At 50.6% G+C, this 13,314-nt stretch overlaps 1 protein-coding gene across 1 annotated transcript; it reads right to left on the bottom strand.

Moving 5' to 3' along the window:
* Positions 1-632: 632 nt before the first annotated feature.
* Positions 633-13,309, bottom strand: LOC109310832 (UAP56-interacting factor-like; the record flags this gene model as incomplete). The annotated part of the gene is made up of 9 exons (XM_019536162.1): positions 633-813; positions 1,062-1,188; positions 1,689-1,763; positions 1,871-1,914; positions 2,537-2,624; positions 4,554-4,681; positions 6,525-6,667; positions 10,725-10,865; positions 13,300-13,309. Coding segments are annotated over 9 exons (852 nt in total), but the record flags the coding sequence as incomplete, so codon positions are not given.
* Positions 13,310-13,314: the final 5 nt, after the last annotated feature.

Below are 13,314 nucleotides of genomic sequence, written 5' to 3'. Positions count from 1 at the left end.
AGTGGGCTCCAGCCAGCCAGGCATTACAGACAGCGCAACAGCACACACTCAAAGGGCCAAGGCTGCCTGTCTCTGGCTGGGGCACACTCAGACTGAAAGGTCTGCATAGGGAATGTATATAACCAGAAAGTAACTGGGATCAGTGTGGCTCCCAGTCAGGGCTCTCTGCACCCGTCAGCATCCCAGGGGTGCACTTGCCTACTCATGTTGTAGTTACACCTGTGCAAACCCTGCTTCAAGCAAACCCAAGGATGGTGGGGAAGGATTTAGGTCAGCAGTTCCCTGGAACAGCACGCACCCAGTGCATGTCTGCCAGCCCTGGGGGCTTAGACCATGAAGGCTTGGGGGCAGGAAGCCCTGTACTGTGCTTGGCATACACTGTGACAAAGGCACTTGGACATCTGGGGGCCTCGAGGTGATCCTACTCGGCCTCCGTGTCCCGTTCTCCATGCTCCCCACCATCCCCAGCCCCCAGCAAAGGCAGGGGATGAGCCTGAGGGACTGCATTTGGCCACGTGAAGCCTAAGGGGGCAAGAGGCTGGGACACAAGGTGCGGGTGGAGGGGAGCATCTCTGCGGTGCATCGACTCAGCGTGTCAGGAGGGGATGGCGCGCCACCAAGCCAGCCGTCTGTCAGGAAAGCTATCACGTTTATTGGGCTGCGGGTTGGCCGGGCTGGGCCGAGTCAGGCCGCCGGCCCCGCGGGCAGCATGTGGCATCAGGGCATGGTGACCATCCGTCCCGCGTTCCTGGCTGCCATGAAACGCCACTTGTTCCTCAGCCCGGAGAACCGCTCGTCCAGAGTCAGGCCGGTCTGCGGGGGAAAGGGAGTGCTGTGAGGTGCCAGCCCAAACCGGGTCCTTCTTGCCACCCACCCCCAGTCCAGACTGATCTGTGGCCATGCAACCTCTCCTCGAGCCCTTCCAGTGATGGCGAGCCCACACATGGGGGAAGGAAGCTGAAGGCCAGTCAGCGTTTGCCACGCGTGCTTCCAGGTCCGGCCTGTTCCTGGGCCGCGCAGTCCCTGCGGCGATGCTCCCCTCCCGGGTGCTCGCACGCTACCTGGTTTGCCATGGCGCGGAAGTTGAACCTCAGCATCACTCCTTTGGGCTGGGGCTTGGTCGGCCTGGGGAAGGGGGGTCTCCTGCCTCTCAGGAACGGACGGTTGGCTCCCGGCCTGGAGAAGGGGCTGAGCGGTCGAGGTGGGTTTAGTCGGCACACGCAGACCCTGCTGCTCCCCCCGGAGAGGGGTGAAGGGGCTGCCTTCAACCCTCCCCAACGCCAAACCTCCCACACACCCTCGTGGGGCTTGATCACAGCACACGGGGACCCGTGGCTCCCGCACCCTCTCAGTGACCCTCCGCTTATAACCCAGACCCCGCGGCAGTCTCTGAGCGGGCAGGCCCTGCATTTCCAACACAGCTGCTTGCATCTAGAGATCCCGGCAGGTTTGCAGCCAACGAGCAGCCGTTTCTAATGAACTCCGATAATGGAGTTAAATTAAATCGAAGCGTGGAAGTCGTGGCCACCAGGTGTGGTGGGAGCTGAGTGTTTTGCCGGATTTGGACAGGGACTGGATGCATCCTTGGAGGAAAGGGGCATCTGTTGCTACTTGGCATGGGAGCCAGGGGCACGGCCTCTGCATCAGAGCTGCCTGGACCTGTAGCACCAAGGGTACCACTGACTTACACGTTGCCTTGGCCTGCGTGAGGATTTGCCACGGAGACGGTCAGCACTGCTCCAGGGTTGGGTGCCAGCTGCCACCTGCCAAGAGCGAGACGTGTCTGCTCGGGCCTCAGCACCAAGGGAGGAGCTGGGCACACTCCCAACGCCTCTCTCCTGGTGGGTTTTATTTTGACTGTCCCAATTACCTTCTCATCCACGGTGGTTTCCTGGCTATGCTGGCTTCGTTTTGCTGTGAAATTAAACACACAAGAGGGAACTGACTTCAAAACTGCCTCTCGCTCCTCTGAACTCCACCATCAGAGATCACGGGGAGCAAACCTGGTGCAGTCGTGTTGGCATTTCACTCAAGCGCGTGGGTTAGTGTGGGCTGATCCTGTCCCGCCAGGCACAGCAGCAATCCTGCATCCCGCTCCTGTTCTGCCTCTGCTTGCCAGACCCCAGGAAACCCTCTCCTTGCAATGCAGCCTTGCAGCTCAGGGCCTGGTCCCCAAAGCATTAGCCACGGGGGTCACCGAGATGCCCCTCACGTGCATGTGTTTGCAATCTTGGGGCCTGCTCTACAGCAGAGGAAGAAGAGCTGCAGGGCCAGAAGTGGAGGCGACGTCGGACGGACAAGAGCTGCAGACCACAAAGACATCGCAGAGCAGGGAGGCTGGGAGCTGGGCGAGCGGCAGAGCAGCAGCTACGGTGCCCCCCGAAATCCACGCTGGGGAGAGCACAAGCTACGTCTAGGTATAACCGTGGCTACTGCCACCAGCTCCTAGCAGCGTGAAGACGGGAGGAGGAAAGGCTGTTAACAGGAAAGCCATGGTCACACTCGCTAGCAGTACAAAGCATGGTACCGCACTGACCCCTCTGTAAAAGCCGGGCTTGGATCGCCTCTGCTGTATCTGCTTCTGCTGGAAGGCCGGCCTCCTGTTTAGGGTGAAAGACTGGCCGCTGAAGGGAAAGACATGATGTTACTCATGACTGCCTGAAAGGGACCTTCCACAATGGCCTCTCTAGCCATTGACTAGCACACATCCCCGCAGGCTTGACTGAAAAGGATATAAAAAGCCAACCGGCCGTGCCCAGGCCTGGGTATTACACGGCTGGAAAGAGCGAGAGAGTCCAAGAGCACCTTGCTACAGCAATGAATTCCCTTTGCCTTTGGTAGGACACTGCACTACAGCCAGGGTCCTGTGTTGGCCAAAGACCTGGCCAAAACATTTAATGTTATTTCCATGGAAAATCCCACTCTCAGGTTTTTTGGGGTTTCCTTCCCATCTCCTTCCTGTTATCGTTTTCCACCCTTTTTTCCCAATGCAAAAGACAGAAGGAAGCAGGAGGAAGAAGTAGACATAGAAAAGAGATCTTTTTTCAGTTTAAAAAACTTGCCTTTACATTAAATGAATTTTGTTGCAACTACTTTCAGCAAAAGAATTTCCTTTCTCATTTGCTGACAGGGAGCTCTTGTCATGGATCATTTTTAATGACAGCAATGTCCTGAGCATCTCTTGCTTGGCTCCTTGCTTTTCATCCCAGCCCCACCCCATGTGCCACCATTACGTCACCTCCGCTGGTTTTGCAGAGCTCGGCAGGTACTGCTGTGACCCTTGTTTCTGGACCACACTTACAGACGGGCGCTGGGTTCAATACACCGGTTGAAATGCTGTGGCCTGTGACAAACAGGAGCTCGGTCCCTGGGCCCAAACTCCTGCGGCTCGCCTTGGAGTGAGCAGCACCTTGGCTGCAGCGCTGCTGTGCGTGCAAAAGGATCGTACAATGCAAACAAGACTGCTGGTGTCTGGCCCCTATGGCTTTGACATCTTGATTTTAACCATTCTGTTTCCATAAAGATAATGTTTACTTTAATAAAAGAGGCTGTGAAAATGTGCAATAAAAGCTCAAAGGATGTATGATTTATTATTCATTAAAATAAGAGCCAGATGAAATGTCTGTCCCATTAAACACAAGCGCAGTATGGTAACGCTATTTCAGAGTGGCTTCGTCCTGTACAAAGAGCTGTCTCCCATCACACAGTGCAGCAAGGGTGGATAAAAATCAATGATGTTTTTAAAAGAATAAAAAATTGGATTTTTATTTAAATCAGATGTTTTGATTTAATCATATTTTTGTTAAGATGCTTTTTAAAAAAAAAACCCACCCCAATATAAATATAGTTTTCATGTAAGATATGTTAAAGCTCAAAGTCATCATCCTGGAATAGAGATTATAACTTCTAATTATAAGCTACTTGACACAATATATTCATACAACCTTTTTAGAAAAGTTTTATAAATAGGTCACAACAAGCCATAGACTATATTAGGGGTCCAATCTTATGAGGGCCTCTATAGATTAGTCATAATTAAAGAAAACCGCTCTACCCAGTGGGACTGAGTGCTCAGTCTAGAAGATCCCATTAAGCATCTCTGTGATGCTTAGTTTCAGTTCTCAAACTGTGAGTTTGTGTCTCCAGAGATAACATCCTTGTTAACAGCAGTGTATGGGGAGGAGAGAGAACAGACCTGATTACACACCCATCAGCCCTCTTGTCTCTCTGCAAGTTTGTGCACACAGAATCAAGCCCTTACCTTTCCTGAAAAGTGCAAAGTTTCAAGAAGTTAAATGAGCAGAGTATATCAAATAACAAGAATGCACTTTTTGCAGAAAACAGTAATTAAATCAAGGCTTCCTGACCAGTGATTTAAATCCTGATTTAAACTGATTTGATTTAAATCAAATCCTTCCGGGTGCAACACAAGGCTGTAGGGCCCAACAGGCTGACCTGACTATAACGCTTCTCCAGCTAGTGCGGCACCGCGGGTTCGTTTAAACCAACAAGGACAACGTTTCAGGCCCCGACCACTGTAGCAGAGGCACTACCTTCTCGCTGGGCCTTGGACCGCGGCACCCAGGGTCCTGAATCTCCGAGGGTGCTGGAGGGGCCTGGTCTGTGCTCCGGTCTGTCCGCTGTCACCACTTTTGCTGAACCCTTCTTCACTCTGGTTGCCCTGGAAAGGAACAAAGCTCACCCGTTACCCGGTCCAAGTGCAGTGTGTGCCCCATTGCTAGGCAGCTAGAAAGATGATCAAGCACGTGCATCTCTATTAAAATACTAGTGATTTATCCCGGGCCTGAGGGAGCTGGAGCTTAAACCCATGGTTGTCCATTGGCTTGTCCTGCACGCGGGGAAGCCAACAAAACTACAGCACCCATGTCTCTTACGGCATCACTAGAGATGCTTGGAGAGCTCGTAAGGAGGTTCACCCATGGGGCTGCTCATGCTGCGCTTGTCTACAGCCCCATTTCATGATGGGTGGCCACTTTCCAACATGATTTTGCTTTTCCTACTGCAGAGCCTGCTGTGCAGACAGGGTGGGTTTTTTGCTGTGCAAACGGGTGGGTTTTTTGCCTTCTTGGCTAACTGACATGATATGAGATTGATCATCCTTTGTAACACTGGCCAGGACACGACTATTTCTCTTGACTTGTTCCATGATTTCTCCTCCTCTGTCTCTTGTGCTTGCTAGTTTCATCAACAAGGTGCTGGGGTCTTTGCATGATAAGTAGGGCAGAGCATTTCAAGAAAAAGCTCCAGAAATGCCAAAAAGCCGCCTGCGGAGACGCAGCACAGAGCAGAACTAGGATGATCCCAGCATCGCCAACCCGCAGAGCCCTGCCTTGCTCAATGTGCCACTGCTTGCTGCTCCCACATGCACGTAAGAGCTTTGCTGGCTCCGAGCCTTTGGAGGGAGGAGAAAAACCACTTCAGAAAACACCTATTCAGTAGCGTAGGACTCCCTTGTGCCGTGACGTGCGAAGACTGGTATCGCTGTACCAATTATTGCTGTAGGACAATAACCTCCTCACTGTTACTGCCTGTTAGAGGACAGATGTTTCCACATACTCCTACTCTGTTTGCTTTTGTGGCATGAAAGCTACCTTTAAATTATTCTTCTTACCAACTACTTATGGCTTTCTGGTACCATCCAGCTACATTCAATACCTAGCTGATTTCTTTTCTTTCTTTTTTATAACAAGTACCACGTACTATTGCAGGCTCAGTGCAGCTTTCTTCCACTTAAACTCTTAGGAGATTGTTGTTAAACATGTTATCACTGTTTGTAAAAGCCTGTTGAGAGTGTGTGGGATACTGTTTTCAAACCCTTCTACTTCAATAGACTTTCACCAGGACCAGGTTCCTGTCCTGCAGACTTACCCACCTCCTACATCTTGGCTTTCACATATTTTGGTGCAAGAAACATTCAAAATAAAGTCAGATGAAGCCTTTTAATGTGCTTTAAAAGCGTGTTTTGCTCCCATTCTCTTCCTCAAGCGAGTGAACTGTGTTCACTTACATGTTTTTTTAACAAGTTCTCTTTAATAGAGACTTGGCCTGAACATTTTCAGCCTGAAAAGGAGAAAGGTACAGGCAGCTAAAAAAGGGAGTTGATAATAGAAACGCTTGGGCAACCTGAAATACAGCTGTCTCTAGCAGAGACGTATAACAGTAGGCTTTTACTACATGTCAGTGAGACATATGGACCTGAGCCAAAGCCTTTTGAAGTCAATGGGAGTGCTGCCACTAACTTCAAAGTACTTGGCAGTATACCTTGCACAAGGAAAATCAATGGTGAGTCTTCAGATACTTCCCTGGAAGCAGCAATATTAAGACAAGCTGAGAAAGGATCTGCCTATACAAATACATCTCTTTTGCATGACCTGTCTGTAAATCTGTACACTTAACTGGAGGGTGGGGGTGTATCTGTATGTGGATATGCAACTGTGCCTGTGTCTGAGTACGCTTTTAGATCCCAAACTATTCAATCCAGCCATAACTCTCTTGGCCCCTACCTCTTGAGTAGAAATCTGGCGGTTTAAGGGGCTCACTCTGTTTAACGTCACGGCTGTTCTTCTCCTTGGGCCAGGTATGGTGCCCCTCCGCTGCTGCCTGTTGTATTGCTGTTGTCCAAATCCTCTTCTTAATCGATTGGGTCCTATGGAAACAAACACTCAGGTCAGCGCCTGTCAGAAAGCTGATCTAGGAATCCAGCTTTATAAAAGGTTTCCTAGATGCCTTTGTGTGATCTGAGAATACCTGCGTAGGCAGGGAGAGAGGGTATCCGCGTAGTGATGCGAGTTAGCGTTCAGTTATAAATTCCTGTTTTGAAAGTACATCTTATTCCAAGTGCATCTGGATGCAACAATCTCTGTCATAATGTTTTGAATGTTAGTAAAGGAGCTTGCAATACGATCTGCATTTTTTTGCCCATCTGTGTTTTGCTTAAGGGGAAGCATATTTTTTTGATCTGCCCTTCCAGAGACTCAGTCTTACACTTTTATTTCATGTAAAATTTTTAAAACTAGTATTGAATTTAGTAACGGTGGGAACATTAAAGGAAGGAAAGAGTGACACAGTTCTGACTTATCATAAACACCTCCCCAACAAGCCTGGCACAAGGAAGCCTTCCACCCTCATGCCAGAGCTCGTATCCCCATGCTACTATGAAACAGCTCGGAGATGCAAATGCCTCCTGGGTGCAGGCACGCACATCAGTGCAAGCACCAGAGGACAAATCTGTAAAGGTCTGGAAATGGTTGAGAGAGCCCAGATGTGATTTTATGGATGAAAAGGGGGCAATGCCCTTTTATAGGTATATAAAACTTTGCATACGTTCTGCGTCAAGGAACAGAGCTTTTGTTGCTGCTGTTCTGAACCAATGCGTGGTACGCAGACACACCACATTTAATGTGATTTTCTTTCCCTAACATTGTCTGATACATTTTCTGAAGTGTAAGGTGAGAAGAAGAGAGCAAGCTTAATCTTTCAGATGAAATGTCGGTGCATTAGGGTATGAACTGCTCCCTGTAATAAACTCGTGTAGCTATAATTAAACAGCCATTTTCAGAGTAGCCCCCTCTATCAAGTGGCCATTCATACTCACAGAGGCGTATCAATTATAAGCAGAGACGTTGCTTTGAGAACAAGCTTCAGACGTGATGAATTACAAAGCTTAATAACGTTGCTGTGTGGCTGAAAAATGCTGCATGCTGCAGAAGATAACTTCAATATTGCTAATCCACAGCAGTTTAGAGGCTAGACTGATCCTGCATCATTGATTATTGCATTGAACTGATGGGTTATGATGACTGGAGGCAACTGGAAATGAAATGTGCTCAGGAAGCACCGACTTCCCCTCGTCCCGTGGGTGTCATGGTGACTAAGGATGAAGGTTGCTGTATCTTAACTGGTAATAAGTGTTTGCAAAGCTGGAGGAAAGGATGTTGTAGTACGGTGGGAAAAGAAAAAACGGGCTCTCTTAGGAGCAGTAAAGCAGCAGAGAACAGATGTAGCAGGACATCAGCTGTTTCAAGCCAAGGATATGTCTGTGCGTAGGGGTATAGTGACATGTCCCTATATAGGGAGCAAGCAGATGGCATTGAAGAACACGCCACGTTGGTCCTACATTCCCTAGGGTCAGGAAAACTGCTTCTCCTTGGCAACTCAGCAATGGCTTTCTTTGTGCAGCTCTTCGCACCCCAGCAGCTGTTCCTGAACGAGGCAGGGGAGGGGGAGCAAGGGGAAGGGAAGAGCGCACTGCTGGGTCTAGGTGTCACGGGCAGTTTTCCCCTGGCATGTCCCCCCCCCGTCCTCCCACCGCTCCCCTCTTGCCCTGGATGAAGCCTGCTCTGACAGCCCTGGGGTTTCCCTCCTAGCCCTTAGCTGTTGCTTCTCTGCCTTCTGTTTTGCCCTCAAGCTGGGCTTCCTCTCCTCCTTTCTGTTTCTTTTGCCACACCGCTGCCCTCCAGTTGCTTTCCCTGATCCACGTGCCTGGCTGCACTGTCATCTCCACCCAGCTGCCAAGCATGCCTGCCTAACGTCTGCTACTGTGGTGGAGGAAGCAGGTCAGCGATGCCTTTTCTCTCTGTGCAGCTCGTGGTGGAAGGATAAATACCAAAGCAGGCAAGGCAAGCAGACACACTGCACTTAACTCGGTGTTGTCTGCCTTTACACTGGAATAAAAGTGGAGCAGGCGCAGCACATGCAGCTCTGCACTAGTGTAAGCCACTTGAATCCAGTGCACTGTGACCCTGAGAAAACCCTGTGGTTGCTATTGCCCGGTGTGCACACGCTGTGTGTCTGCGGCTCTGCTCCGTTTCAGCTGCCTGTTTTGGGGTAACTCTTTGCTCTAGCTATTACTTTGATCCCCGGCACACAGTGGCAAGTGCTATAATAGCAGCCCTCAGTCAGTTGCTGCAGGATAAGCCAGTCATCTGTCCACTCTGCATGCTGGGGTACAAAACCGATGTAAACTATACCGGGGTCAACCTGTAGTGTATGGGCACAGTCAAAATCCTCATGTCCATGCCACAACACTGCCCCTGCTCATCAGTGCCCTAGGCCACACTGGCTGGTGCAGATCACCCCAGGGCCACTAGCTTTGGTGGAGCTTCACTGACTGGCACCAGCTGGGTACGTCTCTCTGAGCACAGCCCATAGGCATTGCAAGTTTAAAAGCAATAGCCCCTAATGCTAACACCATCCAGAGAATGTTTATAAAAAGCCTTTTATAACAAAATCTGCCGTGCACACAGCTGAGAAAGCCTCGCTTTGTGCTGATGGCGTGAGCTGAGCACCGTTGTGCTGAGTGCAGCTATCCTGGTCGAGCTGCTTCTCCTCCCGCCAGCTTTAGCCTGACCAAGCCCCTGTGTGAGCAGGGTTTGAGCATCCTGCTTTCAGGGACGCTTCGAAAGAAGCACAGCTTCTTGCCCTTAAATCTGTGGGGCTATTGAGTGCCCAATTCCAGTGTGGGCAATCACTGTTCACCAGGGCAAATTCCCTTACTGCTGTAATCAGATACAGTATTCCCCTTCCTTCCCTGTCATTACAGCGTGGTAGTTTGGATCACAACATCGCAGCCCAGAGGAAGCTGCCTCCCAGGGCAAGTGATGTGATGTGAGCCCTGGCAGTAGCAAGGCCTGGGTTTCTGGCAGCATGGAGCACCTGAAATGTCTGTTAACTTCGGCTTCAGCCCCCGGGGTGCCTTGTTGGACTGAGCCTTAAATGCAGCTAGCTGAATGTGCAAATGGCTGTGATTGGCAAAAGGCACAAGGAAGGATTTGTTTAAAAGAAATGCATAGACTAAAATCTCCAGTTTGACTCATCTAACCTGGATTGAATTATTCTCTAGGGCGAAGCAGTGGCTGCCACTTTGAGGGTATGGGAATATCAAAAACCTCAATTTCTTTCGTGGGAAAATCAATTTGCTAGGGTAAATTGAGCGTAATTTCTTCTGAAGCTGAGCGTGTCGGGGATGCTAGATGTGGCACTGAATGACAATGCCGAGGAGCAGGATAAACACAAAGAGGGTGGGTGTCATTACGGCACTGCACACCACAAGCAGGAAAGGATCAAAGGTAGAGGTGCGTGCAACCCCTCCAATCTTCAGTTAAACTGGTTTCAGAGGAGTAAGAAACAGCACAGCCAGAAAGGCTCTTAAGAGACACAAGAAAGGTGCTGCTCACAGAGCAAGTCGTTTTGTCTTGTGGATAAAACTGGAAAAAAAATCCATTTCAGATGGCTGCCTGGTCTCACCGTCTTAAGAAAAGCACATCATAAAAAAAGAGGGCCAGCCAAAATGACAAATTAACTCCAATAACAGAGCTGTCAGAGAAGGGAACCAAAGAGATAATTTAAGTGTGCTCTGGGAAGAGGGGGATTACAAAGAGGCATAATTAAAATATGCAGAGCTCAAAAGGGAAGACAGAATAGCTATCACGTCACTTTGAATTAGTAATGCAAGAGAAAGGGGAGGAAGTGAAAAGGCAAATTCATGCTTTGAAATATTCAGCTGTTATGGGGAGGATTTGTTTTGGCGAAGCTGCCGAGAGCAAAAGTATCCTTCCAGGCACGCAGGGATTAGATAAAAAGGATCTAGCAGAGAGACTTAGGTGCGTAAATCCACAGTTAACGAGATGAACGAGCTCCGCTGGCTCTTTCTAGCCGGACCCCTCCACTGCCCCCGCGGCCACGTCTCAGCAAGCGCTTCACACCTTGCAGACTGCGCTGCACCCGGGCACGGAGCCATGGCCTCCCGTATCCATATGCGTTCCTGTTCCGGAGCTGCTGCCTTCGCTGGGTCCCGACGGCCTGGGTGTCCATCTGGTCTTTCTTGTGGCGCTTGATAATGTCATCTGGGTGCAAAAGACAAAGACTGAAAGAAATCAGGGGATGTGGCTGCTCCCACTGACCTCCCTTTCCGTTTTGGGGATTCACCGTTGCCGCTCATAGGCAAAGCTGCGAACTACGCTGGCCACACAGCCAAAGTTTACGGACAGCAGAGATAACGTACCATCAGCTTAGAGACTGGAGATGAAATTGAGGTGGGGTCATAGGCTTTAAGCTGACTTTAGCCCTCCACTGTTCCTGCTGACATGCACATGAGCTCCTTTCTGAAAGCCCCATCTCCCGTGATTACAGCCAAATCTCATGAGTTCAAAAAACAAAGCAAGTTTTCAGCTCTCGTGGTTTAAAAGTACAGCTTGAGATAGATAACACGTAAATCTCAAAAGCCAGGAGGCAAATATCAGGATGATAATTACATACTACCAAGGCTAATAAGGATGTTAATAATAATAGCAGTAACGATCATGATGATGAGCTCCTGATAAGCCGAGCTCCTGACGCTAGGGACCTGTTTCATTATTCTTGAATACTCAGGGGTCCTTGAATTCGTTGGCAAATTTGCTCAGAAACTGCTGGATGGGATGCCTGTACGATTACTGCGACAGCATCGGAAGAGCAAACCTTGCATTTTGCAGCAGACAGACCCCTGCTACAAGAGATCCTCTTTCTGGCCTATACTACAGCAATGCGCTCTGCAGACGGATTCGGCTTCCGTGTCCGCTCGACGGACGGAAGCACCAGCAGCCGCGAGATATTTTGGGAAGCATCTGCAATGTGTCACAGAGAAAGGAGAGGGCGATCCGCTGGCACTGGGTCCTTTCCTTTGGGCAGCATGGGGGTGGGGATCTAATTGGCCCTTTGAAACTTCCAGCATTTTCAAGCAAGCATCAGTGGCTATCCTTGGCCTTGCCAGGATGGTGTTTGCGTTTCCTAAATAATCAATGGGAGAAAAGGAGTGGGATGGGGAAGGTACTGCCTTCCTGTGGAAATGTACACAGGAACGGTCACAGCCTTTGGGATGTAATACTACCCGTTGCAGAGGAGTGTGACCTGGCTTTCCTGCAATTTGGTCTAAGACAGTGGAAGTATATATCTAGACGTGTGCTGGGGATGTTCCCAAGGAGAGATTTCTTCCTGCCCTGTTCTCCCCTTGTTGCCCGGACTTTGCTACCCTGCTATTCGGCAGCGCGATGGAGGTACTTTAGCTCTCCTGACCTCCCATCTCCACAACTCTGGTGACTTCCAGAGTGACTCCTCCAGCTGCAAGGAGCAAGCATGCGGAGAGATCAGTCTGACAAAAGGAAGCCCAGTACTGAAGCGCTCACGTGAGGGAGCAGTAATGAGGGGAGCGGGGTGCTGGGCTCCAGTCACTGACCCTGATCCACCCCACCGGAGCTCCCTGCAGAACAAATCCAACTTTCCAATGTCCTGGCAAGGGGGCTCCTGCTCCCGCTGAGCCATGCTCGGCCTCGGGGAAGAGGAGAGCCGAAGTCTCTGTGAAAAGTACAATCATTCGAGACTGGCCGAGATAACAGAGACGGGATCTGTACTGCAAACCTTCTGGCTTCATGCAGGGGCAGCTGTTTATGCACAGTTCACCGTGCTGGCTGCCAGCGAAATGACTAGCATCACGAGCACGCTGCTAAATATAGTCTCTGCACAAGTGCCCGGCGGGCATGGCTCCCGTCTTGCCTTTGACAGAGGCCTCTCCTGAACCTGCCGTGTTTGGCTCGCTCTACCCTGTCATGCTGCCCTGATACAATTTCTCAAACTGTGATTTTTTCCCCCTCCCGTTGCAGGTCTCCTTGCCCTTTCAATACAGCTTTTAGGAGCAGTTCTCATGGACTGCCACCCGGGTCCGGGGGGGTGGGGTTAATGCTGCATATCTGTACAGAGGCCAATCTGAGGCGCCCATCGCTGCTAGGCCTTCACAGCTTTCCTCCTGTATAGCTCTCGCTATTCGTCATAGAAAGGAAACTCAACCCACAAGAAAAATAATTCACCCAACAGCTGTTCCCATGAAAAAAGGCTCCCTTTCAGCGCTTTTTGAAATCAGGGGAAATTTCCTATTTGTCATCAACGGGGGGGCAGGTCCCAACACCCGCAGGTGCTGCTGAGTTTCATACATTTGGACTAGAAACGTACCCAGGTACAGACACACGCACCTCCCCACACCCCCAGTCAAGCTTACAGACGGGCCGCGCGACACACGCATTTCCACAGCCAGATCCTAGCTCCGCTCATCTTCGTAGCGCTACTTCCAGGGCAGCAAGCTATACCGCCAAGTCCTCCGAGGCCAGTGGCGGCACTCCCAGCGGCTCCCACGCTACCCCCGGGGGCATGGGCCGGCCGGCCGGGCCCGGACTAGCAGAGGGGAGAACAGCTGCAGCGGGGGCAGAGGGAGGGACCGCGGGGCCGGCCGCCCCCCGCACCGCCGCCTACCCAGCGACAAGTCGA

Source organism: Crocodylus porosus, unplaced genomic scaffold (assembly GCF_001723895.1).
Source record: "Crocodylus porosus isolate Cpor-Errol unplaced genomic scaffold, CroPor_comp1, whole genome shotgun sequence".
NCBI classification, from domain to species: domain Eukaryota; kingdom Metazoa; phylum Chordata; order Crocodylia; family Crocodylidae; genus Crocodylus; species Crocodylus porosus.
This window is presented reverse-complemented; position numbering and strand designations above follow the sequence as displayed.